We start from the raw sequence: 27,770 nt of genomic DNA, 5'->3' as shown, positions 1-27,770 counted from the left end.
AAAAAAATTCAAAGACATTTTCCCTTAGATGTTTACTATGGCTGTATTTCAGCAAGGCGCTAAAGCATGTGAATTATCCCATTCCTATATGCCAAACTCATGAGGCCAATTAAATGCTTTTAACAACTCTCCCTGTATACTTTTTTATATACCCCGGTTCTCCCAGCTCCTGTCTAAATGAATGGAAAGACTTGTATGAACCTCAGTAGGGACTGGATAGGGGCCTATTAGTCATACTGTCTGAGAGGATTACCAGGTACAATAGTGGAACAGTTTAGAAGTCCAATATCTCAGGATCTTCCAGAGCTAAAAATCAATAACCTGGTGGACACAGAGAGGGAGCCATGTTAGTCTGTACTCCAACAAAACAAAGCCGCAGAAAAGTAACACTTTAAAGACTAACTGAACAATTTATTCGGTGATGAGCTTTCATGGGACAGACCCACTTAAACAGTCATCCCTGGCTTTTCAGTAGCATAAATCTTGAGTTAGTTGGTAGAAAGGCCAGCTGAAATGGTCCCTTCAGTGTTGCTCAGGTGGGATATCAAGCCCCCCCACAACTGCCTCTGCGGGGGCTAGCTCCCCTCATGGGGTATGGGGTTGTTGGTTGAAGGGCCAGTTGAAACACTCTCTTCAGTGTTGCTCAGGCACGGGGAAGGGGGCAAGCCCCTGAAATCTTTGATGCCGGGGTAGATTTCCCCCCGTAGGCAGCAAGAACATGAAAATCTCTCTCGCCTTTGGAGCCCTCACCACGCTCAAGCCAGGACATGCTGCTGCCCAGCAGCATGGTCCGAATGCAACAGCAGGCATGTGCTTTTATTGGGTTGGGGGCTGGGCACGTGATGTGGCTGGGCATGAGAAAGCCCCCACTGTATGGCACCTGTGAGCGTGGAGGGGCTGCCCCGGTACAAACATAAGCCACAGGAAAGATTCTCGGTCTCTCATACAAGCAGCCTACCTGCCATGTAGCGTGGTAGGGTAGGGACTGGTGCAAGCACTGGAAAAAAAAATCCAGGTGCTCAGCTTACACGGGGAGACAGAACCATGAACTCTGCGTTGGAGCTATTTTTAATGGGTAGATGTGCTCACCGTACTGATAGCAAAGAAAGAAAGACGTTTCTCAGCCTCTCTTACAAGCATGAGCCCACAGGCTAGCCGCCACGGACTTCCTGGTGCCAAATTCAACTTTGTGGGCTTCCTGTTACCTAATTCCTGCGCACCTGGAGAGCAGTGGAGATGGAAGTGGCCAGAGTGGACAGCTGTGGGGCATTGGGGAATACACACAGGACACCTCTGGAGACTAATAAAGTCTGTTAAAAGAGATGGCATTTCCACACTAGCCTTAATTCAAACTTTTACATTTGGACTATGTCACATCACTTCTCATGGTGGAATAATATTGACCTTAGCACTCCCTAAAATCAACTAATGGCATTTATAGTGAAGACAGTGACATTGTAAAAATTGAGCTAAGTGCCTTAAATTCCACTTTATCATGTAGTGTAGGTATAGCCTGAGATGAGAAGCTCCATGTCACAAAATCAGTTCTGAATTATCTACTTCTGCCTGACCACCCATGTTCTTATCTGTGGGTAATCAATCTTATTTGAATAAAAACTGACTAAAGTGAATTCCAGACGCAATTTTTTTATTCACCATGGCAATGTACAGATGGAAACTTTCAGAGATTCAATTGCACACTACAGATTTTAAATGTCAAAAAAGTTATTTTGTTTGATAAACATTGTTAAACCATCAGACTGCATTTAGTATGTAACAATGTAGTAACATCCTCATTAAAGCAGCTTTTTGAGCCAAATGTCTTCAGTGTTGCAAAGGTAAATTGATGGCTTTCTTATAACTCAATATTGTGCAGGCCTAAAGAAACTGTTCAGAAGAGTTAAATTTTAATGGATGGGCAAAACAAAAAGTCAGGGGAATATGAAAAACCAAGCTCTTTTGTCAACCTAATATTAACAAGCATGAGGCCTACAAAAAAAAAAAAAGACTGTACTCTGTAGATTCTTTTACATCATGTTGTATCGTAACTTCAGCTCTTTACCCCATGTCACCCCAAACACAATTAAGAATACACTTGGTGTCTAAAAACCAATTCCTATGGCAAATGAACAGTAAATTACCAAATTAGCAAGATGACTGTTGGTAAGGCTTTAACATCAGTGCAAACAACTGATGTTGAGCATATTCTTTATTCTGATCTCTGGTGATACTGTTGAGGTGGATGTTTTACTTCATGTGGATTTTACCGCAAGACTAACTCAATTCAGATGTAAGTCTCATGCTCATGTTACATTTTAATTCAAGGCTGATTTGTTGCTAATATGCTTTAAACTGATCTGGACACCTGTATATAAACTTGTCCTGTATGGAGACAGTTAGTTCAAAAATACACAGATTACAATACACTTTTAAGAGTTGGTAGCTTGCACATACAGTAAAGTTCTTAGCCAGAAAGGGGAAATTCAGGCTGCCCCCGCCATCCGCCTGCTTTGTTACTGCAAAGAAATACCACATTTTCCTTAATTACTATATAATAGGGAACATTTTGTAGAAGAAAACAGAAGGAAGGATGGCGAACTCTAAAAGTATATGTGGCGTGTGGAATTTTCAAAACATATATTTTATACCAAAGAGCTGAACTGCTGAAGTTTGCTTTTCTGAAATGCACCTATATTCAGTAGGAGAACATGGCTTTCTTTGGTGGCTAAGCAGAAATAGGCTTATTTGTCTAACTGCCTGTAATAGCCTTTTCCGCTCTCCAGCTCTCTCTCGGCTTAGAATAGTCCCAAGGTCGCCTGTTCTCAGTGTATCCGTACAGTTTCCTCAGTGCCACACGGGCAGCTTCCTCCTCTGCAGCTAACACTGTCTCGCCAGGACCTTCAGCAATAAGCTTCTTATCACTGGGAATGGAAAAAAATGAAGTAAATGTCCTCATGAGAAAATTGTGATCACCACCCTGAACCATTATTATACAATCTAAGTCCTCTAACCAGCATTTCATATTTATATTTACCAGAGAGAAAACATTTAGATTTTGGTTTTGGGCAACTGTACATGAATACATATTGGTTGATAGACATGCAAGAATTCCAGTGAATTTTGAGAAGTACAACTGTGTTAATTCAGATTCACTTGCCACTACCAATTGCATGAACTATCCAATCTCTAGTATAACTTTTTAGAAAATATACAAGTACATAATTGGTTGATCATCTTGATATTCTGCCCTCTTTTCCTGGTAAGCAATAATTTTTAAGGGTCCTGTATTTAAAGTTCAGCAATAGATTCACTCAAAAATAGTTTCTCTGCTAATTGAACTATCTTCAACGCTAGACATATGAGACCATGATTTGGCCTTACCTGCTCTAAACTAACCATTATACCTCAAGGGCTCTTTTGCCAGTCCCACTACCCTTTTGCATTCTCCTCACCCCTGAAGCATAGGGTAGTTTTTCTTTTTCTAACAATGTCTGCACCTGCACCCCATGCACATGTCTCTAGAATACATTTTCTCCTTAAACATGAGATGTAAGCAATCTCTTCAGGCATTGGTACAGTAATGACCACCTCAGTAGTCAGACATTTATATAAAAGTCCTTTGCATAAATTGCATCTCTCTTCCAAAATTGATTTTACAAGAGCAACTTGTGAAAAAAGGTAATTTCCTCCCTCCCTCACTCCCCTTAAAACTGGAATCCTTTCAACTTTGGAGGAAAGCTTTACTAACCTGTACAATCCAACAAAGTACAGTGGCAGAACTGTACTAGCTCCTGACTGCCTGGTAAGTCTTGGTTCTGGAGCACATATATTCCTCTTGGCCAATTCCTCCACTAGCAAACCCATTGGATTTATAACATTCCAGATCTCAAAAATGTCTTTGCCAATCAGTTGGGGAATTAGAAAGTCCTGAACAAAAACATGACAATTAACAGAAAGAAAGAGGAGTGAATGTCTGATGTCCCTGTCAACAAAAGTAATACCAGGAGAATGGTAGGAAAGGAGCAGTTACCAGTTAATTAACTTTGCAATGTGCAGCATGCTTTTAAATAAAGGTTGATGATTTTTTAACGGTACCAGAGTCTCCCATGCATTCTTCTACTGAACGACAGCACAGCTCAGCAGATCTGGAAACACTCTTCTGTGTGTCAAAATACTTACTCACATAACTCCCCAGCTATAGCTCCCCCAGCACACTTATGAACTAAACTGTAGAAATATTCTGTCTGTTTTCTAAGTGTACATGTCTGAACTAAATGGCATGCTGACTGCTCAGTTCTTGTGAGGCACTTTAAATGTTAATTCACTTTTAGCTGGGTCACTCCCTTATTCAAGTTACATTAAGAAGCCATCCAAAGCTCAATATCAGTGCCATATAAGGGATTCTAGATAAAGGGAGAATTGAGATCAGGCAATCTGAAGAATAAATGACTTTACAAAATACAGATTAAAATCTCATATACTGTAAGGGCAATATGTGGCTTAGACAGACTAGCTGAGAATTACGACGAGACCACTTCGCCATTTGAGACATTCACATTGCCAGGACCTAACATTAAAACCATCTTCATAAACGGTTTTGTAAAAAGATCAAAGACTTCAATTTTTGTTTCTTTTCAAGTATTTTGCTAAGCAGCATTGAGAAGGATAACTCCAAAAAAATAATGAATGGTTTTGACACCAGCAGGATTTCTACTATCCCTCCAATTAGCTTGCTGCCTGTTGTAATGAAAGGCAGCACAAGCTGAAACTCCTAGACAGCAACTGCATTAGCATATCTTGTAGCTCCACTTCACCACTGGTGAAAGCAACAGTGGAGGCTCTAGTGTAGACAGCACTCCAGAGGTTCAAACAACAGTGGAAAAAATACTTGTTCAAGTCCAATCAACATTCCACCTCTACCATTTCTACCACTGGAGAATGCAACTGTGAAACTGACTAGTGTAACCAAGCCCTGGATCTTTAAGCTTGACTCTGCCAATAACTTGCTGCTTGGCTCGGGCAAGGTTACTAAATACCTCTGTCCCTCTTATTCCCCTAATCATAAAATAGGAATAATATCACCTGAACTCCAGAGATGATGTGGGGATTAGCTACACAGTACTCTGAGTGCCTGTAAATACTTGCTATAGGGTCATGTGGTAGAAAATCCAATCCAGAAATGCTGCACTACAAAACATTTTGAATGAAATCCATGACCCCTTAGAAACAATGAGACAGAATTTTCTAAATAAGAAGGAAGCTGTTCTCTGTTAATAATTGCTTTTTTCTACAGGCATATCAGTGTTATACAGCAGAAGCAGTGTGGTTTTGGTTTTTCACTATTGTGTGTCTTAGTTTACATTTCTCTGATACAAAATTAGAAATAAGTAAATGGCATACACTGGAAGAACAACAACTGCTAAAATGACTTTCTTCTCACAATATTTTTAATAAGAAACTTATGAATGTTTGATTCCAGGGAGACACTTATTAAATATCTGATCCAACTTTATGTAGTGTTAAGAAATTAGTTTTTATGCAAGTTTCATGACCCTGAATACAGTACTAATCCTCACATAACTGTATAAAAAGTTATACTGCAGCCACTGAGTCAGTCATAAAACAGCTAATAAATCAGGCCAAAAGTCAACAGTGCTATTTAAATAAGTAACAGTTTGCTAGTCCTTGGAAAGCAGAGGTTTGCCTACCTAAGGTAGAATTCTAGGGACCTCTAGCTCATCTACTTCAGTCTCCTGCACCATGGCAGGATTTTGTACTATTCAAACCACTGCTCTCCAATCTCTTTACACCCACGATCACATCTTGAATCTAAGGGCAACTGAGGATTTACCTCATCTCTTCCAAGGCCCTGCCCCTCCATCTCCCCAGCTCACTCTTCCCCACCTTCACTCACTTTCATCTGCCTGGGACAGGAAGTTGGGGTACAGAAGGGAGTGAGGGTATAGAAAGGGGCTCTAAGCTGGAGCACAGTGTCGGGGTGCAGGATGGGGTGAGGAGTGTAAGCTCTGGGAGTGAGTTTGCCCCAGCCTGAGGCCCCCTCCTGCACCTAAACTCTCTTCCAAAGCTTGCATTCCTCATTCCCTCCTTTAATCCCAACACTTTGGGGGCAGCAGAGCCTCCAAGCTGAGGGAAAGTGTTGGGTGCATGACAGGGTGAGGAGTGCAAGCTCTAGGAGGGAGTTTGAGTGCCAGCTCAGGGCCAGCATGAGGGTGGTGGAGTTTGGGCTACAGCTGGGAAGCACCTACTACAGGCAGATCCTGGCTGGCAGCACAGAGCAATTCAGACAAGCTGGCTCTGCCTGGCTGCTGGAAATGGCCTGCCAGCTGTGGGTGACCCCACAGGTGGGGTTGGAGGGTGGGGGGGTCTCCATGTGCTCCACTGCTGCCAAGTGCCTTCGCCGTTGACTGGTTCCTAGCCAACAGATGCTGCCAGGACCATGCTGGAGGCAGAGGCAACATGGAGCTGCCCCTCCTAGGGCTGCAAAGACTGCCTGCATTTAGCCAGCCAACTGCTTCCCAGAGCAGCATGGGGCCCGGCAGAGGCAACCTACCTGAGATTCAGTCGATGGACTGGTGACCACTGACCTAGACCCCCATCCCAACAGTGTTTAACTAGCCTGGCAACTAAGAAGGTTTTCCTGTTGTACAGTCTAAACTGCCCTTACTGCAATTTAAGCCCACTGCTTCTTGTCCTAGCCTCACAGATTTAGAACAATTTTTCTCCCTCCTCCTTGTAAAAACTTTTTATGCAGTTGAAAAGTTATTTCCCCCTTCAGTTTTTTCTTCTCCAGATTAAGCAAACCCTTGGACTTTTTTTTCCCCCCCAAATCTTCTCTCAGTAAGTCAGGTTTTCTAGACCTCTAATCACCCTTTTTCTTCCTCTCAGGAATTTCTCTAATTTGTCCACTTTCTTCCTGAAATGTGACACCCAGAACTGGAAACAACATTCTAACTGAGGTCTTTCTGACCGTGAAGTTGAATGGAAGAACTACTTCTCATGTCGTGCTTACAACACTCCTGCTTTTATACACCAAAATATTCTATTTATTTTCTTGCACAATTATTACATTATTGACATATTTATCTTGCAATCCACCATAACTCCCAGGTCTTTTTCTGCAGTACTCTATTTTACGCATTCATTTGAATGTGTGCTACTGATCGTTCCTTCCTAAATGGAGTATTTTTCTCCAAGCTCTTCCATACATCAGTGAGATCTGAATGGGGGAAATAAGTTTATAGGGGTGTGGTGTCTGATGGCTGCCAGATATAAGATAGCATGTTTTTGATCTTGTAATGTAATTTGAGACAGGGGTCCCAGCAGCCGTCGAGAGGTGCCAAAGAAAAAAAAACACTAGCGGTAATTGGTAGTACTTACCCTGATAAACATCCCCGTATTCTGAGGCCCACTGCTTTCAAACAATGCTCCTATTATAGCAAAGAAAGTCTGCTGCAGCACACTGGGTGGAACAGGAAACTCAGCACAAAGCGTCAAGTCCTGTATGGACAGGTTTCTGGCCACATAAGACACAAGTTCCTGGCCTGTGAGAAAATCAACAAGGGCTTGTATCCCTTCAGAGGGCATATTTGGATAAGCATCTTCAAAGCACTGGGTGAGGTAAGAGCACGAAAAAGTTACCCCTTGTTCAGAAAGTTTGCGATTATCCTGGAGATTGAGGGCAACTGCTTCTTTGTCTAGCCCAAGTTCTTGGCGTCTGGCCTCCTCACTTTTAATATAACAAGAATTGATAAATGCAGTTTTGAGGAGATCCAAGGAAAAGTTTTCATGAAGTCGGTGACTAAAAGCTTGTATCTCTGCATGGTAATCCCAGTTAGGCTTCTCTGAACTACAAACATACAAGAGAGAACGAACTCAAGAGCAGAACAGATTCTCCAAACAGTCCTGTGTTCCACTAAACAGTTTAAATATGAAACCATTTATTAAAAGGAAATGTAAAAATAAACAGAATATTTTAGACATCTTCAAACAGGCTGATGGCAAGAGCCCTGGAAATCCACAAATATCTGCATCTAGACCATTTTTGCAGCTTGTGGATTGAACTGGAAGGGACCTTGGGAAGTCATTGAGTCCAGTTCCCTACCTTTTGGGAAGGACCAAGCACTATCCCTTTTTGGTTAATCTAATTGCCCCAGATCTCTAAATAACCTCCTCAAGGATTGACCTCACAGCCCTGAGTTTAGCAGGCTAATGCTCAAATCACTGAGCGATTCTTCCCATACAAAGAGCTACACAGAGGGTCTTATAAACAGGTAAGCAATTTTCTGCAGCTATGGGCAGGGAGTTCCAGCCATCTGCAGTGAGCCAGGACTGGGGCTTCTTTGGCTGGCTGGAGCACCCCCACCCCCAGCACACAGGGGGCCCATGGCGGACAGGGACTGCTCCGGCCCAGATGCAGTATTGCAGCAGGCAAGGGTGCTACAGCCAGGCCAGAGCAGCCCTGGTCCCCAATGTAGCATGGGTGAGGGCTCTCCAGCCTGGCTGGAGCAGCTGTTGTCTGTGGCCTCCTCCCACCCCTTTGATAGTTCAACCTGGCATTTAACTGGGTCACACCCCCTAAGTACACTCATCCCTCCCTGTACGAACACAATTGGTTCCCAACTTTCTGCTCGTAGACGCAAACTTGTAAGAGGGACATTAAATGACCATTAAAATATATGTAAAAGTGGCTGATTGGTTCCTAATGCTCCAAACTCAGGGAAGGAATGCCAGCATATGGCACTGCTTTGGAAAGGTAAGTAAACCTTGGGTTGGGGGGGGGGGGGGGGGGTTAAAGGCTGTGGGGCAGTTTGAGGCCATGAGTGGGAGGGAGGGTTAAAATCTACAGGTGGCTCCTGTGGAGGAGGTGGTGGCTTGTTTCTCCTGGCTGCAGCAGAGGTACCAGGAGCAGGGCTTGCAGCAGGCCGGGGGGCGGGGTGTTGGAACAGGATAGGGGGTGTGTTGGGAGCGGGCTGTGGGGGGAGTTGCATGGGGAGCTGTGGGAATTTTGGGACCAGGCAGGGCAGGGGGAGATGCACGGGGAGTTGCTGCAGGGGGAGTGTTGGGATTGGGTTAGGGGGGCCTGTGGATCTCCCCACGCCCCAGCCAGGGACCCCACAGCACACTCAGCTCCAGCCGCGGGGCTGCAGGTCTCCCCGCCCCCCAGTCAGGGACCCTGCAGCCCGCTCGCTCCTACAAGGGGAGGAAGTTCACTCACACAGTGAACAGTGGTAAGTATATGCGGCCCTCGTGTTAGGGAGTACTCGTGTGTGAAGTACTCATGAAAGGAGAGATGAGTGTGTTATTACTGTTTGCAGTACTGCAGTCCCTAGGAGCCCTAGATCAGTACTAGGCCTGTACCAACGGCACAAAGACAGTCACGGCCCCCAACCGCTCACAATTTCAGTCTGAGACGCTTCCCCTTCGCCCCTCCTCATCCCCCCAAAAATCAGGAGCCGGAGACCAAGTAAAAGGAAACCAACGAGCCCACGTGCCTCATGGCGACAGCGAAGGGAAGACCAGACCACTGCTCGAGAGCCACGTGCACGCTGTGAGCTCTTCCACGGCCAGAGAGTGCCTCAGCCACAGCTTCCCCCCACCCCCGCGAGCCTCAGCCACAGCTACCCCCACCCCTCGACCCCGAGTCACAGCAGCCCCCGGCCCCCCAGCAGGTGCAGGGACTCGGCCTTGGGACGCACTCGGGGCTGTTGCCGCGTGGGCTGCGGCGGTTCCGACCCCGGGCTCAGCGCTCCAGCAGACAGCGGCGGGACCCAACCGGGAGCGCCGGGAGGCTCTTACCGGCGCGTAACCGGCGCCTGGAGCCGCTGCTGCTCCAGGTAGGCGCGCAGCCAGAACTTCTTGTGCCGGCGCTGCTGCTGCTGCAGGCAGAGCGCGCCCCGCCCGGCCCCGGCCAGGAGGCGACGAGGAGCCCTCGCAAATAGCCCCTGCAGGAGCCCCGTCGCCATAGCTGCTCGGCGCGGACGAGAAGCGGGAGGAGCTCGCCCCGACGCCGACCCCGGAAACAAAACCTTCCACGCGCGGGAACTACAACTCCCAGCAGGCGCTGCCCGCGCCCGCCCCCGCCCCCGCCACGGGTCAGCCGGTCTCTCCCCAGAGAGGCGCAGGCGCAGGGCTCCCGGGCACCGCCTTGGTAGTGGAGCCGCGGGCCAGTATCAGCCCACGCAGCACCGGGGTAGGGGGCGGGACCGGCTCGGAGTCCAGGCAGGCGTTGCCTTGCGGGACTGGAGCGGCATCCCCGGGGACTGGAGACCCTGTCGCGTGAGGAAGCCCCAGGAACAGGGGCAGCCAGAACTGGGCCCCCGAGGCAGGTGGAGGCCGAACAGCTGCAGCGCGGCTTGAGCCCAGCCGTGCGGGGGCTCTGTTCAGAGCACGCTACAGCCACCCTCCGTCAGGGGCTCGGGAGATAAAGCCGGGCAGAAGCGGGCAGGCTGTTTAACTAAACACACACGAGGCACTTGCTTGAAGTGCAGCGTAGATAAAAGCCAACGGGTGCGTATGAGTGTGTGCGGGAGGTGGCAGTGCTGACAACACAATAACCAGAAATCAACACAAAATAGGAAACCAGCGTTCAAGTGGAAGTTACTGAGTGCTGTGATATTTTACCTTTGATATAACCCCCTCCAGATTTTATTCCTTTGACTGCTGTTTAAAAGGCCGTCATGCCTTTTACATTTTTTAAAAGTTCAATATAATTGATGGACATGATACTTGGCTGGAGGAAGGGCAGAGAAGGCATATTTAGCATTCTGAAGGAAGACACTTTCATGAGAAAATACAGGGGTCCTGCACCTTTGAATGAAACTGTGTAAGAATTCCCATGATTAGATTATGAAAATTTTTAAAAACTTACATTAAACTCTGCTTTAGTTTGACAGATTTATTAAATACAACTACATTGGTACCTTATATTTAATAATCTTTAGATCACTCAGTCACTTAAAAATGTCTTTTAGAAAAACCATCTGCAAAATTAAAGCTAAAATATGAAAATACATATTACTCACACCCTCGGATAATCTGCTGGATCATGTTAGCAAGCAGTGCCTTTCATTCAATCTGTACATGTGCATAAACAAAGGGCATATTCATGAATTAAGGTTTTTTAAATCTGCCATAATATTTTAACTACTTGGGCTAAAGGAAAACTAGTGCACTAACATTTAACCATAAAATTACTGCAGCTAACACTAGAACAACCATAAAAAAACCCACTCATACTTGTTATGTACTTTGTTTACAGAGGACTTTTTCCAAATCCCTTCTCTTCCCACTATGAGACAATGATTATTTCTGCATGTCACCATCCTTATATAGCAGAGAAGCAAATTCTTTTCCAAAATTAGTCTATCCATATTTACATCAAAACATGCAAAGGGACAATACTGCACGTATGTTAGTACAAACTGATAAAAATAAATATTACCGAGCAACAGGATGTCCCTTAAACACTGTAACTCTACCGCCTTTTTCTGTGGCAGAAGTTCTCAGTGCATGGATTATAAAACAGCATACAATTCAGAGACAAAGGATTTTGCAAATTTTTTTTTATATTTACAGCAATTAAATATTTTGGAGAACTGTGTCTAGCGTCGAAACCATAGCCAGCTATTGAGTAGCCAGAAAGCTACAGTAATTGAGTACATGATCATTTCTCTTTTAGCGCGTTCCTTGTTTTCTTCTTCCAGAAGCTGTAGACGGCGATTAAGTTTGATTATCTTTATAAAAAAAAAAGACAAAAAGACAGTCTGCTTTAGTGACTTGTATCAGACTGCTAGATTCTCTGAAGAATTTATATGCAATGCACTTTAAGATTAAATTATACAACCTCACTAGTTAGGATGTTCACTGACCAAGAATCAAATTTCCCAGTTTTTTTAAGTCCTATACTAAGGAAATAACTTGTACTGATCTTGTAAACTGCTGAGTCCATCCTCCTCTTAACTCTTCCACGGTTATGCTATATTTAACTCTTCTTCTTTCCTCATCAGTTGATTTATATAGATCATTATACACCATACTTATCTTTGTGTTTGCCAACATACTGAGATGCTCAGAGTAATATAGAGTATTCTAGGTACAGTACACCAGTGAAGACAGAGATGACCAATTACCACAGCTGTGATATTAAGAGATACTCTGTCTTTGCAAACTCAAAATAACAGTGCAATCACATCTAATCTGCTCTCCCATTTTCAGCTCTAATTTTTTTTTCTTCATCTCACTCGTGAGCATATTTTAAATACCTGTCTTCTTAAGGAAGCAGCATCCACAACTGTCATGTCATCTGGAGTTCCCTCAAGTGTTGTATCCAAGTTTGAAAGACCATATCTATGAGAAAGGGGGAAAAAAATGTTTAGGCACTCTACATGTTGAGTGCAGAGTAACTGGTACAATGTTTAGTGTTTTCTTTAACAAACTGTCAGGAAAAAAAAAGCATCTGATGATTTAGGGCCCTATTTCAAGAAAACATTTAGATGTGCTCATGTACCGCCAACTGTAATGTTTATATGTGCTTAAGTGCTTAGCTGAACTGGGGCTTTAAATGTTCTCCAGGATTAAAATGTTTTTGTGGATGCTCCACAAAGACGCAGAGCTGGGGACAGTAATCTTTGTTGTGGTTTGGACCCTAAACCTCTCTTGCTTGTTCGAATGAAATTTTAAAAGAGCATGAGCCAACCTGCCCTTTCAATGGTTACCGCTAACTTTTTAAACTGTTCTTTGAGATGTTCGTTCCATTCTAGGTTTGTGCATGCCCATGTGCACAGAGACTTTTACATTAGCAAACAAACTCCCTTCCCTGCCTTGAGTGCCACACTCATGCATCGGTATGTGAGGTGCTGATGACAATACACCCTCTTAGTTCCTTCTTGTCTGGCAGGAGGACAGGAAGGCAGGTAATGGAATAGATATGAGCAACACATCTTGAAGAACATCAGTTACAAAAAGTAGCTAACAGGTTTTTTCTTGAAATGTTGCTCATGTTGATTCCTTTCTAAATGACTCAATCAGCATCCTTGGAGGTTGGCCCAGAGTGTGTGTAGCTTGACAGCTTGCAGTATTGCTCTACCAAAACCAACAGTCTCAAGTCTGCTGGGTAGGTGTGTAATTGGATGTGGACAAATTGGTGGCTGCTCTACAGATGGCCTGGATAGATACTTGAGCTAGGAAAGTGCCAAAGAGGCTTGAGCCTTGGTTGAGTGGGTGGTGACTGGAGGTGGCATCTTTACCTGATCATAGTACTAGTGAATGCAGGTGGTGATCAAAGAAGAAATTGTGAACAGACACCAAATAACCTTTCATTTTGTTGTCCAGAGCAATGAACAGCTGTGTAGATTTGTGGAATGGCTCAGTTTATTCAGTGTAGAAGGCTAACATCCTTGTAACATATAAGGAATGCAGCCAGTGTGCACCTCCTGGTTTTGGGAAAAAAAGATGGGCAGATAAATGTCCTGACTCATAGATAACTGGGAGACCAATCTGGGTAGGAAAACCAGGTGCAGACACAGCTGGACCTTGTCTTTGTAATAGACTGTATAGGTGGTTTCGAGGTAAGTCCCAAAACTCATATACCCTGCAGATCAAACTTATTTCAACGAAGAATGCAATCTTCCAAGAAAGGAAGAGAGTATTGGGAGCCAGAGGCTCCAAAACAGAGTGCCATGAGCTGGGACAATAGGAACTATAGGCCTCACTGAGGGAATGATGTGCAGGTGGAAGCTCTTAAAGCTCTAGAGGAATCTGGCAGTCTTGTCTAGGGTGTAAACCAACCTGCCCTCTAGTGGCAGATGGAAAGCTGAAATAGCAGACAGATGCACCTTAATGGATGACAGAGACAGGCCTTGGCGCTTGGGGGGCAGAAGGCAGCCCAGGATTAACTGCAGTGAGGCCTGTTCAGGCTGAATGCTTTTAAGCAAGGACCAGTACATAAACTGCCTTCACTTGGTTGTATATGTCACGCTAGTGGATGGTTCTCTGCTGTGCTGCAAGTCTTGCTGCACTCAGGAGTGCTGGCTGAGCACTCCAGCTCCCCCATACTTAGCCAAGTAGTCAGGTCCAAAAGTGCCAAGTGTGGGTGCAGGAGGGCACGGCGATTTTTGTCAGCAGATCTGGCTGGAGTAATGGAGCAAAATGGAGCAGCTGGCACAACCAAGCTGGTGCTATGAAGATCACCTTCACTGTGTCCTGCTTTATCTTCATGAAGATTCTGGGGAGCAGTGTGCATTACAGCCCCCCAGCCATGAGATCCTCTATCAGATCCCCAAAAGCAACAAAAGACTTGGCATTTTCTGAGAAGTCTCCCCCTGCTCCCAGTGAAAGATGATGCTGACAGCCTCTGGACAGAGACACAACTTGTGATGCTGAGAGACAGTTCTGCTGAGGTGATCTGCCAAAGTGTTCCTGGCCTCAGGGGAGGTGTGCAGCTACAAGATGGAGTTTGTGTAGCACAGAGAAGTCTCATATCCTGAGGGCTTCTTGGCAAAGGTCAGACAACCTGGCTCCACTTCGCTTGTTGATATAAAACATAGCCATTATATTATCCATCAGGATCTGGACCCCCTTTTCTTAATCTGAGGTAGGAAGATGTGGCAGACCAAGCCAACTGCTCTGAGTTCCCTGACACTGATGTGTAATGAACAATTGAGGCGGGACCAATGACATTTCATGCTGAAATCAGCTATGTGGGCTCCCCAGCCCAGATCTAAAACATCAGAGACCAGTGTCCCAGACAGTGGAGGAGGGGCCACAAATGGGATTCCCCCCAGCATGGACGCAGGGATTTGCCACCGTTCTAATGACCACCTAACATGTCCAGGAACCTGACTACATAGTCTATGTTGTGTCTGTTGGGGAGGTAGACTAATGCCAGCTGCACTTGCTGCAGCCTGAGGTGGAGCCATGCATCATGAATAATATAAGTACAGATTGCTATGTGGCCCATCCTGGCCCAGAACTGGGACTTGGAGAAAAATCCTGGTTTGGGCAGAGTTGAGGATCTCTTCAATGAACTGTGTGCTGCACTAAGGTTGTCTTTCATCTCATTTATCAGTAACCCCAAGTTGCAACAAGTAGAGAAAACCATGTTGAGATGATGACATATCTAATCCCAAGATTGACCTTTTATTAACCAATCACTGAGATGCAGGTAAATCTGCACACCACTGTGCCTCAAGTAAATACCCACTGGTTCTGCACACTTCATAAATGTTCTCAATGCTGACAAGAGGCCAAAGGGCAGTGCCATGAACTGAAAATGGCAGTGGCTCAACAATAAACAACAAGAAATGAAAGAATCATAGAACACTAGACCAGAAGGGACTTCAAGAGGTCACTGAGTCAAGTCCTCTGCCCTCACAGCAGGACTAAGCACCACCTACATCATCCCTGATAGATGCCTATCTAACCTGCTCTTAAAGAGCCCATGGGCCCCAGGAAAATGGAAATATACATCCTGGAGATGTGCAGTCAATCCTGAGAAGAACCTGTTGCCTTAAACAAGAAACCTTGGAGGGTAGTCTGCATCACCTGGGACAGCCCAGCAGACTGTAACCAGGAGCTGCACCTCATAACCACTACAGAGGCAGCCACCTTGATTACCAAATCCGTAGCATCCCAGGCCGTTGGAGGCCTCTTGCTACCACTTTGCCCTCATCCACAAAGGGGACAAACTCCTGGGGCTTGTTCCTAAGGAATTTTTGTACTGCATAACATCATTGAGAAATGCATTGAATGGCAGAAGCCGCTGTGCATCAACTTCATTGATTTTGAGAAAGCCTTTGACAGCATTCACAGGTATAGTCTTTGGCATATTTTGAGAGCATATGGAATACCACAACAAGTAGTACAGCTCATCAAGAGTTTTTACAACAATTTCACATGTTGCATGGGAAACAATGATTTGCACTTCAAAGTTAAGACTGGAGTAAGGCAGAGCTCATCATGTCTCCCATGCTTTTTGACTTAGTCATAGACTGAGTTATGTGGGGTGTAACAGATGATGAGCCAAAAGGCATCAGATGGTCCATCTTCTCCATAAGAGAGGACCTTGATTTTGCTGATGACCTCACGCTACTCTCCCATATGCATCATCATATGCAAAAGAAGACAAATCAACTCAACTCCGCACCTTTAGAAAACACGTCAGACTAAAAGTTAGCCAGCAGAAAACAGAAGTCATGACCATGAAGCACCAGCTTTAGTCAAGATCGATGGCCATGACCGACCCGCCACAGAGAGCTTTGCATACTCAGGTAGTATCATCAAACAAGATGGAGGTGTCAGAAACGATATTCAGAGCAGACTCAGTAAAGCCAGAAATGTCTTCATGAGTCTAAATGCTGTATGGCAGTCATTACAGTACAGCATCCACACCAAACTGAAGTTGTATCAGAGCTATATCTTATCAACAGTATCAGATGGATCACACTGCTGTCAGATGACTGAGTATGACTTCAGTAAATTGTTAACTTTTCACACCAAAAGCTTTAGGAGGATCCTCCATATTTTTTGGCCAAGAATAATTTCAAATCAGGACCTGCTTTCATGGTGCAAGCAAGATGACATGACCACCAACATTATGAAAATACACTGGAGATGGTTTGGGCACATGCTCAGGAAAGATGGAAGATCCATCACAAAGACTGCTGTGCACTGGACCCCCGAAGGAAAGTGGAAATGAGGACAACCCAAGTCAACATGGCACCGGACTGCTGAAGTAGAAATGAAGAGCATGAATCACATACTGGGGCAGGGAGGCTAGTCAGCGAGACAGAAGTGGAGGACCTTTGTTGCTGTCCTACATGCCAGTAGGCATGAAGAACAATGATGATGATGTTCCTAAGGAAGACCCTCCTTGAACTTGCAGACAGAGTCCCACAAGTTAAAGTCACACCTGCGCCTAAAGGGGCCTGATGGTCAGACACATGAAATTGCAAGCTGGTTGTTGAATAAGCTTTTCTGCCAAATTAGTCTATCGTGTTTTGTCACCTTTATTTTGGAGGTGCCACTGGCCTGTCCCTGCCTGCCCCTTTTGTTGATGGCAGATACCACTAGAGACCCTGCAGGATGTATATGCCATACACAGGTATTCAGATCCTTTTGCTGGGCCATAATATTTATTTTCCACTTCTTGTAAGTACGCAGAATGGATGAGAGGATCTGCAACAGCAACCTGGCATTTTCAGGATGGGCAATGTGACTTGAGCCAGAGTGGAGTAGGGAAGACATCACTGGACTTTTCTACTAGCTCCTCTACCTTCAGGGTCAGGTTAGCAGTCACATTTTTGAGTAGTGCCTGGTGGCTCCTGGCTTATGAGGGGCCTGCCCTGTCCTTATCCAGGGACAATGGAAAATGAAGGCATACCAGCGGGAGGATGGCTTCCCCTAGACTCTCCAGGGATGGCTCCCAGAGTGTCAAGCCCATTGCCCTGCTCCCATATTAGACTTGGTACTGTGCTTTGTTGCTGGTGCTGGCTGGTCCAGAGGCAGTTTGTCCAACACGGTGAGGAAGGAATGGTGGGATTACAGGACTGTCGTGAGGAGTACACCCCATAAACTTCAGTACTGCTATTGGGCAGGCCACTGCCCTTGCTGCCACACTGCTAGGGCCATACCCATCTTGCAGACCATCTATGATTTGGCTCCAGTAGATGGGGGGGCTGAATTCTCACTCCAGCTCAGACCACTGCCCTTCCAATGACCATGTCGGAGCCACAGATATTCAAGTCTGTTGGATAACTCTTCTTAGCAACTGGTAAGGAAGGGAGGAAGAATGGTGCCTACCTGAAGAGTGGTACCAGGAGTCAGAGACTGATGCTGTGACTGGGAAAAATCCTGCACCAAGGGGGAGTGATGCCAGGGAGGATGGCTGGGCAATGGGGACCTGCACTACAGTGATACCTGGCAGGAAGCCCGTCGATACCATTGACACAAAGATTGGCATTATGACTCAGGCATTGCATTCTTCCTAGGTGGCATTCGTGTAGTTAGAGATCTAGGTCTTCTACCCAGAGATCAAGGCTGCAGTGCTAGGGTCCTAAGTGATGGTGAAAGAGACAAATGCCTGTGGTCTGCTCCAGTGCTTTGGAAGGAGGTTCCAAAACTGGCTTGCCCTTAGAGGTCACCACCATCACATGGCTTGGTGTATGTGGTGCAAGCCTGCCTACTTGATCCTTGGTCCCCAGGGCTGCAATTCACTGCCACTCCCAGAATTCATGGCAGGGATAGAGGGTTCCACCACAGCGGTACCTCCAATGTAGCTCCAGGGCAGGTACCTTGTCTAACACAGCCCCTTTGCCTGAAGCTCCATTGCCCTGTGGTGCCAGTGGGGTCTTGGGCAGCAATGAAAGGCAACAGTGCTGGATGGGTTCCGGTGCTGGTGGTATGCAACATGCCATGACAAATTACTATATGTGCAATCCACCCAGGTGGTCTCTGAGGCAGGCAGAAGCACAACTTCCATGAAAAGGGTGCTCATGCAGATATCTGTTCCTTTTGAGTCTGAGGGTGAAAGTTCTTGCAGATCCTGCACTTACTTGTCTTTTCTGTGTGATTCAGGGTGCACGATAAACATGTCTTACAGCCTAGGGAATGGGGTATGCACTACATCATGGCAAAGTGCTAGCCAGGACTCTAACTACTAATGTATCTAATACTTAAAGATCAAACTAAGTCCCTAAAAACTAATACAAGGGAGACAGAACAATGGTCTGAAAGAACTGCTAATGCTCTTGCAATTTAAGACAAGCCATGTCAACCAACCTTCATGGTCAGTAAAAAGAAACTGAGAAGATACAGGGTTTGTGACACCTGAGACAACGATGCAGGAATGCGGTACTCCAATGGATGCTGCAGGACACCCTATGGATACTGCTAAGGCAAAAGTCTCCGATGACTGTGCAAGTGAGTGGGCACACACTTAGAATGGAATCAACCCGAGCAAGCTCTTGAAGAAGAAATATAGTTGAGATATTTATCAGATCAGACTTGGTAGTCAGATATTGAAATTCCACATGAAAGCACAACTAATAATAGTCGAACTAAATATTTTTAAGCTAAAAATAAACTTGAGAAATTTTAGAAACTTAGAAACAAAGAAAACACACTATCCCTGAAGTCATAATCCAACACAGAGCCATCCAGAGAAGAGTTCAGAAATAAATCATCTTTATATAACATGAGCAATTGGAAAAGAAGAGGGCCTCTTTCCCTGGGGACCTGCTAATAATCTCCTGAAACTGACAACTGATGAGGCTGGAGCTCTTGACACGCTTAGCTCTCAGGCAGAGACTGGGAAAACTCTTAAAGCCCTTGCCAAGGAGTTCTGGAAAACTGTAGCTGAACTTCATAGTGTCTTACAAATTTGCAGATACCTGCTTTATATCTATGGGTATCCACATCACAAACCCCGCTATTCTTACCTACATACCTCTAGCTTCCATCCATTACACATCACACAATCCATCATCTACAGGCAAGCCCTAAAATACAATCAAATCTGCTCCAATCCCACTGATGGAGACTAACACAAGTATTTATCAGTCACTCTTAAAACTTAATTATCCCCCTGGGAAAGTAAGGAAACAGACTGACAGAGCCAGACAATCACCCAGAAGTCACCTATTTCAGGATAAGCCCCCCGGCAGAAAAAAAAAAAAACCAAAACAAAACACCAACCCAAAACAGACCACCACGGAGGTCATCCATCACGTACAGCCCCCAGCACATCATTTACAATTTACAACCTATCCTGGATAACGATCCCTCACCTCTCTCAAACTTTGGGAGGCAGGCCAGTCCTTTCCTATAGACAGTCCACCTAACTTCAAGAAAATACCAACAGTCACACACACCACACCACTGGAATACTAACCCAGGAACCATCCCTGGAACATACCGTGTTGCCAACTCTGTCCATGTATTTACATAAGCAACACCATCACAGGACCTAACCATATTAGCCACACCCTCAGAGGCTCATACACCTGCATATATCCACTAATGTGATATATGCCATCAAACCAACAACATCCTCTGCCCATGAAGATTGGGCAAACCTGACTGTCTCTGTGCCAAAGGATAAATGGACAAATCGGAAATGGAAACACACCTAAACCTGTAGGGGAACATTTAACTTCTGTGTATATTTATGAATGGATTTAAAAGTAGCCATACCATTTACCAAAATGTTATGGGGGCGGGGGGGAGCCACGTGAATTAGAATTCATTTACAAATGTAACTGTTAACCTTGGTCTGAATACAGATCTTAACTGGCTTATGCATTATAGGGGCAATTTCCCCACCTTGATATTCACAGGAATGAAACATGCGGTTTATTTTGCTTCATTAATTAGGCCAACAAGCAGCAGATAACTCCCTTTTTACCCTGCCCAACCCCATGGTTCCCTGCCATGTAAAACCTGAATTCTGTATTTCCATTCCAAATCCATCTGATGAAGTGTGTTTTACCCATGAAAGCTCATGACCTAATAAATTTGTTAGTCTCTGATGCCACAGTGCTGTTTGTTGGGAAAACAACGAAACATAAGATAAATGTAGAAAAGTAACTAGAAAATGAAGCTTTGTAGATAGTTCCTCAATTATATAAACTGCTGGTTTTACTTGTGGTTTTTTTTTAAGTTGACAGTGTCCCTTTAAATCAGGCAAGTTCTTTTGCATTTAACATTCTCATGGGTCACTTATATTGAAACAAGTTTCTGTAGAGAGCAATTAGCTGAAGACCCAGGTTAAATAGAATTCACATTTTCCTCTAGTTATAGGTCAGTTACCTTGCAGTTTGTCAATATCTGGTGCTTTAAAATAGATTTGAAACTTTGATAACAACGAGAAGCCTTTGAGATGCTGCGGCTGAAAGATATCAGCTATAATATCAGGTGATATGTAAAAAAAATAGTTTTTGAAAGGCAAAGAACTACAGTGAACTATGTTAAAGAATAACCTGAACAGGCAACCTACGGTCAAAAGAGCTGTGGTCATCCTCAGCCACTATAAAAATAAACATTTCCTTATACAAAGGATCACTCAAACAGGGGGACTTTTAAAATCCATTTTTTCTGCTGTTTACTATTTACTTTTCCTTATCTTGGACTATATGAAAAATCAAAGAAGTCTTTCATGTTTAGGATCCCTCTACTACAGTGATCAGGTTGCAAACACAGCAGAGGATCATTTAAACCTACATTTCAGTATTTTAAAAACTATTGTGAAGATTTCTGCCTGTTTACATTTATTAAACATTGTACAAAAATCTGAATATTCTGCCAAATTTGAATCTAAGGATCTGCTCTCCCCAGATAACCAGTACTCATAGACTTGGTAAGTACAATTCTGTGTAATTTTGCTGGACAGATTTCATGGAGGAGAAAAATATGAACTAGGCAAAGTCCTATAAACCAAAGTTTAGAGGACTGCCCTTGAGCTGTTTTGAAGGTATAATCTTTAATGAAGCCTTAGATTTTACCTAAGTAGAACCTGAAGTGGGGGAGGTGGGGGGAGCACAAAACACCAAACATAACCCAGTGGACCTATCCTCCCCCAAACCTTTCAGATCTGCAAGAAGTGACACTGACTGGAATTCAAGTACAACTCTGCAACAGTCCCTGTACAATAGTGCCGTTATGACACAGAGATAAAAAGCTGTATCTGGACTGGTGCAAATTTATATGTACTGGAACTTAAATTCTTTGCAGTCAGGAAGACTTGATCATGCAATCAGGTGGTGGCAGTCTGTATTAAATGGTTCCACATGGTATGTTTTTCTAATTCTGTGGTGATACGAAAGCCTTCTTCTTGCTTCCTACATAACTGTGGCATAGCACTGAAATGCTGTCAATCACTCAGACTTTCCACTGCAGTTGCTCCAGCCATCTCCCTATGCTTAATATGTCACAGGCTCTTTGTAAGTGTTGTGACCTGTTAGACGGAAACTGGAGGAGGGACGATCTATTAAGGACTACTGTATCAATGGCTGAAGAAAGGAGAAAAAAAACACTGTACAAAAATCCTACCAGAACTCTTACAGGCCAGTCTGTTGGCATCACAATTGTATCCCTCAGAGCTGGCTGAAACCGCACTAGTTTGCTCAATCTCTCAGACTTATATTGTAAACAGATCCATCACTCCAATGAGGTAGGTGCCCTCCAACTTCAGATTGTGGCAGTTATACTAAGTCTATTGCAAGTGTATCATGATGACCTGACCAGTTAGATCCACAGTGTAAGCAGCTACACTGACAGAGCCAGAAATCACTCACAGTTGTTATAAAACAAACCAGCAGTCATGTAGCACCTTAAAAGACTAACAAAAGAATTTATTAGGTGATGAGCTGTGATGGGACAGACCCACTTCTTCAGATCTATATAATTTCCTGTACAGATCCAGTAGAGACTGAAAGTTATATAGCACAGAGGTCCAAAAAAATGAAAACTGACATATCAGATACATGGAACTGAAGGGGGAGGGGGATTTGATGGAAGACATACTAATTGTCTTGCCTGAAATTTTCTCACAGTCAAGACAATTGGTATGTCTCCCCCTCACTCCTCCCTTCCGATCCATGTATCTGATTTGTCAGTTTTTATTTCATTTTTTGGACGTCTGTGCTTATATAAGCGTCAGTCAGTACTGGAAATGTTATTGATCTAAAGTGGGTCTGTCCCATGACAGCTCATCACCTAACAAATTGTTTTGTTAGTCTTTGACGTGTTACATGACTGCTGGTTTGTTTTGTTAGAATACAGTCTAATACAGCTACCTCTCTGTTATCATCACAATTATTATGAAAGTTATACATTCCCAAGATAATCCAGAAGAATGGTCTGTATGGATCTGGAGTTGGAGGTCTGGTTTATTTTTATACATTGATTTTTCTGACTTTAAAAAAGCTGATGTTTAGATAACAAAGAGGAGTTACTACTCTCGTCAGTCTTAAAATCTTCGTAACTCATATATACAAGATGTCTGTTTTGGGGAGATGGCAGGGATGGAAAAGAGTGGGAGGTGGAAGGAAATGATATTTCCATCATATGCAGACAGGAAGCTTTATTTCTCAGTCTTGCCCATTTATCCCTCACATCATAAAGCAGGTTTTTACCCACTTACAGTGAAATGACACCAATCTAACAGAACGAAGGATTTGAGAAACCCCATGCAAAACAAAACACCTCGGATATTGATTGACTTCACACCAGTTTATTTATCTTCCTCAGAGAAAAACACAGGTCAGAGTCACGTACTAAAAGATTCACTTAACATATTGAAACTAGATTCTAAAGCTTACAATATACACTCATCCCTCACTATACAAGCACAGTTGGTGCCCAGCTTTCTGCTCCTGGGCGAAAACTCGTAAGAGGGACATTAAATGACCATTAAAATACATGTAAAAGTCTCTGATTGGTTCCAAATGCTAGGAGTAGCAGCAGGTGATGCTGATTTTGAAAGGTAAGTGAACCTGAGGTTGGGGGGGGTTAAAGACTGGGGAAAGTTTGGGGCCATGAGTGGGAGGGAGGGTTAAAACTTACAGGCAGCTCCAGTGGAGGAGGTGGCGGCTTGTTATGTAATGATTGGAGATATACATCTCCCACAACTGGAAGGGACCTTGCGAGGTCATCTAGTCCAGTCCTCTGCCCTCTTGGCAGGGCTAAGCATGATCCCTGATATCTATTTGCCCCAATCCCTAACTGGGCTCCACAAGGATTAGAACTCTCAACCCAAGGTTTAGCAGGCCAATGCTCAAACCACTGAGCTATCCCTTGTTCCTCTGGGCTGTAGCAGAAGTACCTGGGATGGGGGTGTGGTAGGCTGGGGGGGTGCAGAACAGGATGGGGTGGGTGTTGGGAATGGGGGGTTGCATGGGGAGCTGTGGGCTGGGGGAATGTTAGGATTGGGTGGTGGTGGTGGTGGTGGGTCTGGGTGTTGCCACAGGGGGAGTGTTCGAAGCAGGCTGGGCAGGGCTGCCGATCTCCCCGTCCCCCCCCAGCCAGGGACCCTGTGGCCGGCTCTACTCCAGCTGCAGGGCTGCGGGTCTCCCCACCCTCTGTCCAGAGACCCCGCAAGCTGGAGCTGAGCCAGCTGTGGGGCTGCAGGTCTCCCTGCGCCCCAGCCAGGGACCCCATGGCCAGCTCCACTCCAGCTGTGGGTTTCCCCGCACCCTGACCAGGGACCCTGTGGCCGGCTCTGCTCCAGCCACGGTGCTGGGGGTTTCTCTGCGCCCCAGCCAGGGATCCCACGTCTGGAGCTGAGCCAGCCACGGGGCTGCAGGTGTTTCCATGTCCTGGCCAGGGACTCGGGGGCTGGCTCATATAAACAGGGACGTTCACTTGCATAGTGAACAATGGTAAGTATGCGTGTTCCTTGTTTTAGTGAGTACTTGTAAGTGAAGTACTCATTAAGGGATGAGTGTATTTTATGGCCCTGAACATTAGTAAGACCTTTGCCAGTGACTATGATAGGCGTAAAGTCAGGCCTTACAGAACATTCTCTCTGTACAGAAAGAATGTTGATCAAGTGTTATATTTAGCATAAGTGGCTCAAAATTATTTTGGGACTCAGTAGTCAAGAAAAATTAAGATATGAAATTTTAAAGCCTAAAATAGTGCATCCTGGCTAAAAAGAAATATGTTTACCTGGCAATTTCATGATGAGGGTTAGAGGAAGTGGCAGCAGCCGACCCACCTCGTAACACAGGCCTACGGCAGGTTATTGTTGATAGGAGGCACAAGACAGAAGCAGGAAACATCATAAACACAGAGAAGTACAACAAAAGAAAACAAGGACAAAAATCTCAATACAATATAATATATAGTTATCATGCTTTAAGCTTCATTTTCAAAATATTTCATATTCTATTTAATATAACACACAATAAAAGTACACAGATATTGTAACAACCTAGTTATTCTTGATGGTATAGACTGATGTAGGGGAATATATGCTGTTGAAATACAAGTTTGTGAATAAGAGCTCTTGATATAGGGCTTTCTAAAATTCTAATAATGGAAAATGTAATCTAAGCTTCTCCTCTTTTCCCATTCATTTACCGTCTATTCTTCCCAATTTATTTGTTAACTCTGTCCAAGGTCCTGATTTTCATTACAACTGAGCACCCACAGAACCTCCTAGCTTACCTGGAATTTGTAGGCATTTGGCACTTCTCAAAATGAAGTCATAGCTGACCTCTGGCATTTGTCTGTATGCTGAAGTATCTATGGTGTGTAATTATTTCTCCAGGGGCTTGGGATCTCTCTCTCTCTCTTTTTTTTTTTTTTCTTTCCACTCTCAGATCACTTCTGGCAGCTGCAGGCATCTGCATGGCATGCTAGTCCTAAGTATATATAGGGCTATATAGTAAGACTAAAGAATCCAGGTGTGATGACCTTGAACAGAAATGTGTGAACAGAAGGATACACACAGTCCACATTTCTGGTGCTGAGAAGGCTGGGAGAACAGTGTCTGAGGAAGGAATAGAGGTGAGCAGCAGTGTTCACAAAAGAACACACAAAAGCCTCACACTTAGTGGCTTTATTTCAAGAAGATGACGATTGAGATGCACCAACTGACACGTGCATTATGCTTATTTGTACTAGACCTGGCTCTGATCAGCAATATCAGTGCTTAACCTCCATCTGCAACAAACTCATCTTAATTTTTTTTAAAGTTTCCATAACATATTATGAACATGAGCCCGCGGAATATAAAATTGATACAGAAAATTATTTTACAAAAGAAACCAAAATAGGAAACGTCATCTCTTCACACAACAGGACAGCATTTTTCCCCTACAGGAGGTCTGTTGTATTTGATGGCTATCATTTATAGGGAGTAATATTTCCTCTTCAGAACAGAACAAAAAAGCCATCATGTAACACTTTAAAGACTAACAAAATAATTTAGTAGGTGATGAGCTTTCGTGGGGCAGGCCCACTTCAGATCTGCCTCACAAAATAAATGATCACCTAATAAATTATTTTGTTAGTCTTTAAAGTGCTACATGACTGCTTTTTTGTTTTGTGAGGACACAGAGATTCATGGAGTAGTGAGCAAGGTCCCAGACCGGGGTCCCAAGCGGGGGTCGGGCAGGGCTTGAGGAGAGGGGCACCATGGAATGCCATTCCCGATCAGACCAGTGGTTCCATCTAATGCAGCATCCCGTGCTGAAAGAGGTCATGACGAGATACTTCTGGAGAAACTGTAAGAAATCCTATAATGGTCAACAGTGGAACAGATTGTCCCGAGAAAAAGTTTGTTTCCGCTCCAGGCAGTTAGTGGCTGGTTTACACTCTGAAGCAAGAGTTTTGATAGTCCCTATTCATTTTTTATCCCATCTACTATAATTTTGTCAATATCCAAAGTTTAAGAATTTTCCAAATCCATTGCATGACCTCCATAATAATTTGTGGCAATTTGGTTTCATAGTATCTCCAAACCTTTTTATCTAACTGATCTCAAACACCCCACTCTTCCAGAGGTAACTACATTTTCTAGGAAACAGCTCTCTAGAGGCTAGAGACTGGGAGCTAGAATACCATGAGCTCTATCCCAACTAAGAATCTTATTTAATTTGTGGCTAAGTCTCTAAGGCATAGATGTTTAAAATATTTAGGTGTTACTCTGTTCAGTACTGCAACACTTAACTGCATTCGGAGATTAAGTGCCTAAGTCACTTCTGAAAATAAAATTTTGGCCTTGCAACGAGGAGCACAGCATTGCCTAAATACCCCTCAAAACCTGGGCCTTAAATTCGCCCAGCTAGGTAAATTCAACATAAAGCTGCAAGTGAATTAAGTTCCTGTGGAAAATGGCCATTCTGTTAAAGAACTGAGAGTTTGTGTTCTACAGAAAAGAGACTTAACAACCACCTACAGAGGGAATGTTAGGAACTAGGACTCATGTTCAAATTCGACACATTAACATGTGGTTTGAACAGGGACAGCAAACACCTACCCATTACAAGGACTCTTCTACATACTTTCATGTTTGACCTCACACTTAACTTCCCCACCCCTCACCCTTCTCTCTTGCTATTCTATTTGATTTATCAACACCGATAACAATTTTTCTGATTTGTCAACCCTGATGATAATTTTTGGACCTTTGTGCTTTATATATTGAGCCTGGTTTGGTAGGGCTGTGGATCCAAGCAAGTGAGTCTGTCCCATGAAAGCTCATCACCTAATAAATTATTTTGTTAGTCTTTGAAGTGCTACATGACTGCTTTTTGGTTTTGACAGATTACAGACTAACGTGGCTATCTCTCTGGTACTAGCTACAGACAAAAGCTACCAGCAAAGAAAAAAGCTGCTCACATGAGCAACAGGGATTTCTGACAACCGTCACTGCGGTGAGAAGGAACTGAGCAGGGAGAGGAATGGACAGTGTATATATTGGGCACCATAACAGCACCACTCCAAGGGGCACTGCACTGACCTGACAGCTACCAGGTAGGGAAAAAAGACATCCAAGAACTGGGCATGTGCATGCACATGCACACACACCTGCATTGGAATGCATGTGAGCAACCACTTGAAGAACTTTGAATTTCTTGTCTTGGCTGATATAATTTTGGTGACCAAATTAAAGATTATTTAATACTAAGAAATTATCAAAAGTAACCACATCCCTAATGCCATTTGTAAACATTGCATATAACATATTCCATTGCAAACACAATGGAGCATGGCAGGTACCATGCCTCAAGGTGTCACAGCAGAGTAAG

The 27,770-nt window shown here is 44.2% G+C and overlaps 2 protein-coding genes across 7 annotated transcripts in view; both read right to left on the bottom strand.

Moving 5' to 3' along the window:
• Window positions 1–181: 181 nt before the first annotated feature.
• On the bottom strand, window positions 182–10,014 carry MRPL44 (mitochondrial ribosomal protein L44). The gene is made up of 4 exons (XM_075003675.1): window positions 9,817–10,014; window positions 7,399–7,867; window positions 3,749–3,927; window positions 182–2,921 (listed from the first exon to the last, which is right to left on the bottom strand). The coding sequence occupies exons 1-4, from the start codon at window positions 9,981–9,983 to the stop codon at window positions 2,750–2,752; spliced, it is 987 nt and encodes a 328-aa protein (XP_074859776.1). The 5' UTR covers window positions 9,984–10,014; the 3' UTR covers window positions 182–2,749.
• Window positions 10,015–10,911: 897 nt separating this feature from the next.
• MFF (mitochondrial fission factor) overlaps window positions 10,912–27,770 on the bottom strand; it is a 43,551-nt gene continuing 26,692 nt past the window's right edge. For 5 of the 6 annotated variants that reach the window (XM_075003635.1, XM_075003639.1, XM_075003638.1 and 2 more), the window contains 3 exons: window positions 24,682–24,744; window positions 12,282–12,366; window positions 10,912–11,753 (listed from right to left, as the gene is read on the bottom strand). In XM_075003635.1, coding sequence (XP_074859736.1) covers window positions 11,622–11,753; window positions 12,282–12,366; window positions 24,682–24,744 — 280 coding nt within the window. In that variant the 3' untranslated portion in view covers window positions 10,912–11,621. The remainder of the gene's footprint in view (window positions 11,754–12,281; window positions 12,367–24,681; window positions 24,745–27,770) is intronic. The other variant, XM_075003641.1, reaches the window with a different exon arrangement.

This window comes from Carettochelys insculpta, chromosome 10, assembly GCF_033958435.1.
Source record: "Carettochelys insculpta isolate YL-2023 chromosome 10, ASM3395843v1, whole genome shotgun sequence".
Lineage (NCBI taxonomy): Eukaryota > Metazoa > Chordata > Testudines > Carettochelyidae > Carettochelys > Carettochelys insculpta.
The sequence above is the reverse complement of the archived record's forward strand: the minus strand, read 5'-3'. Positions and strand labels throughout refer to the sequence as shown.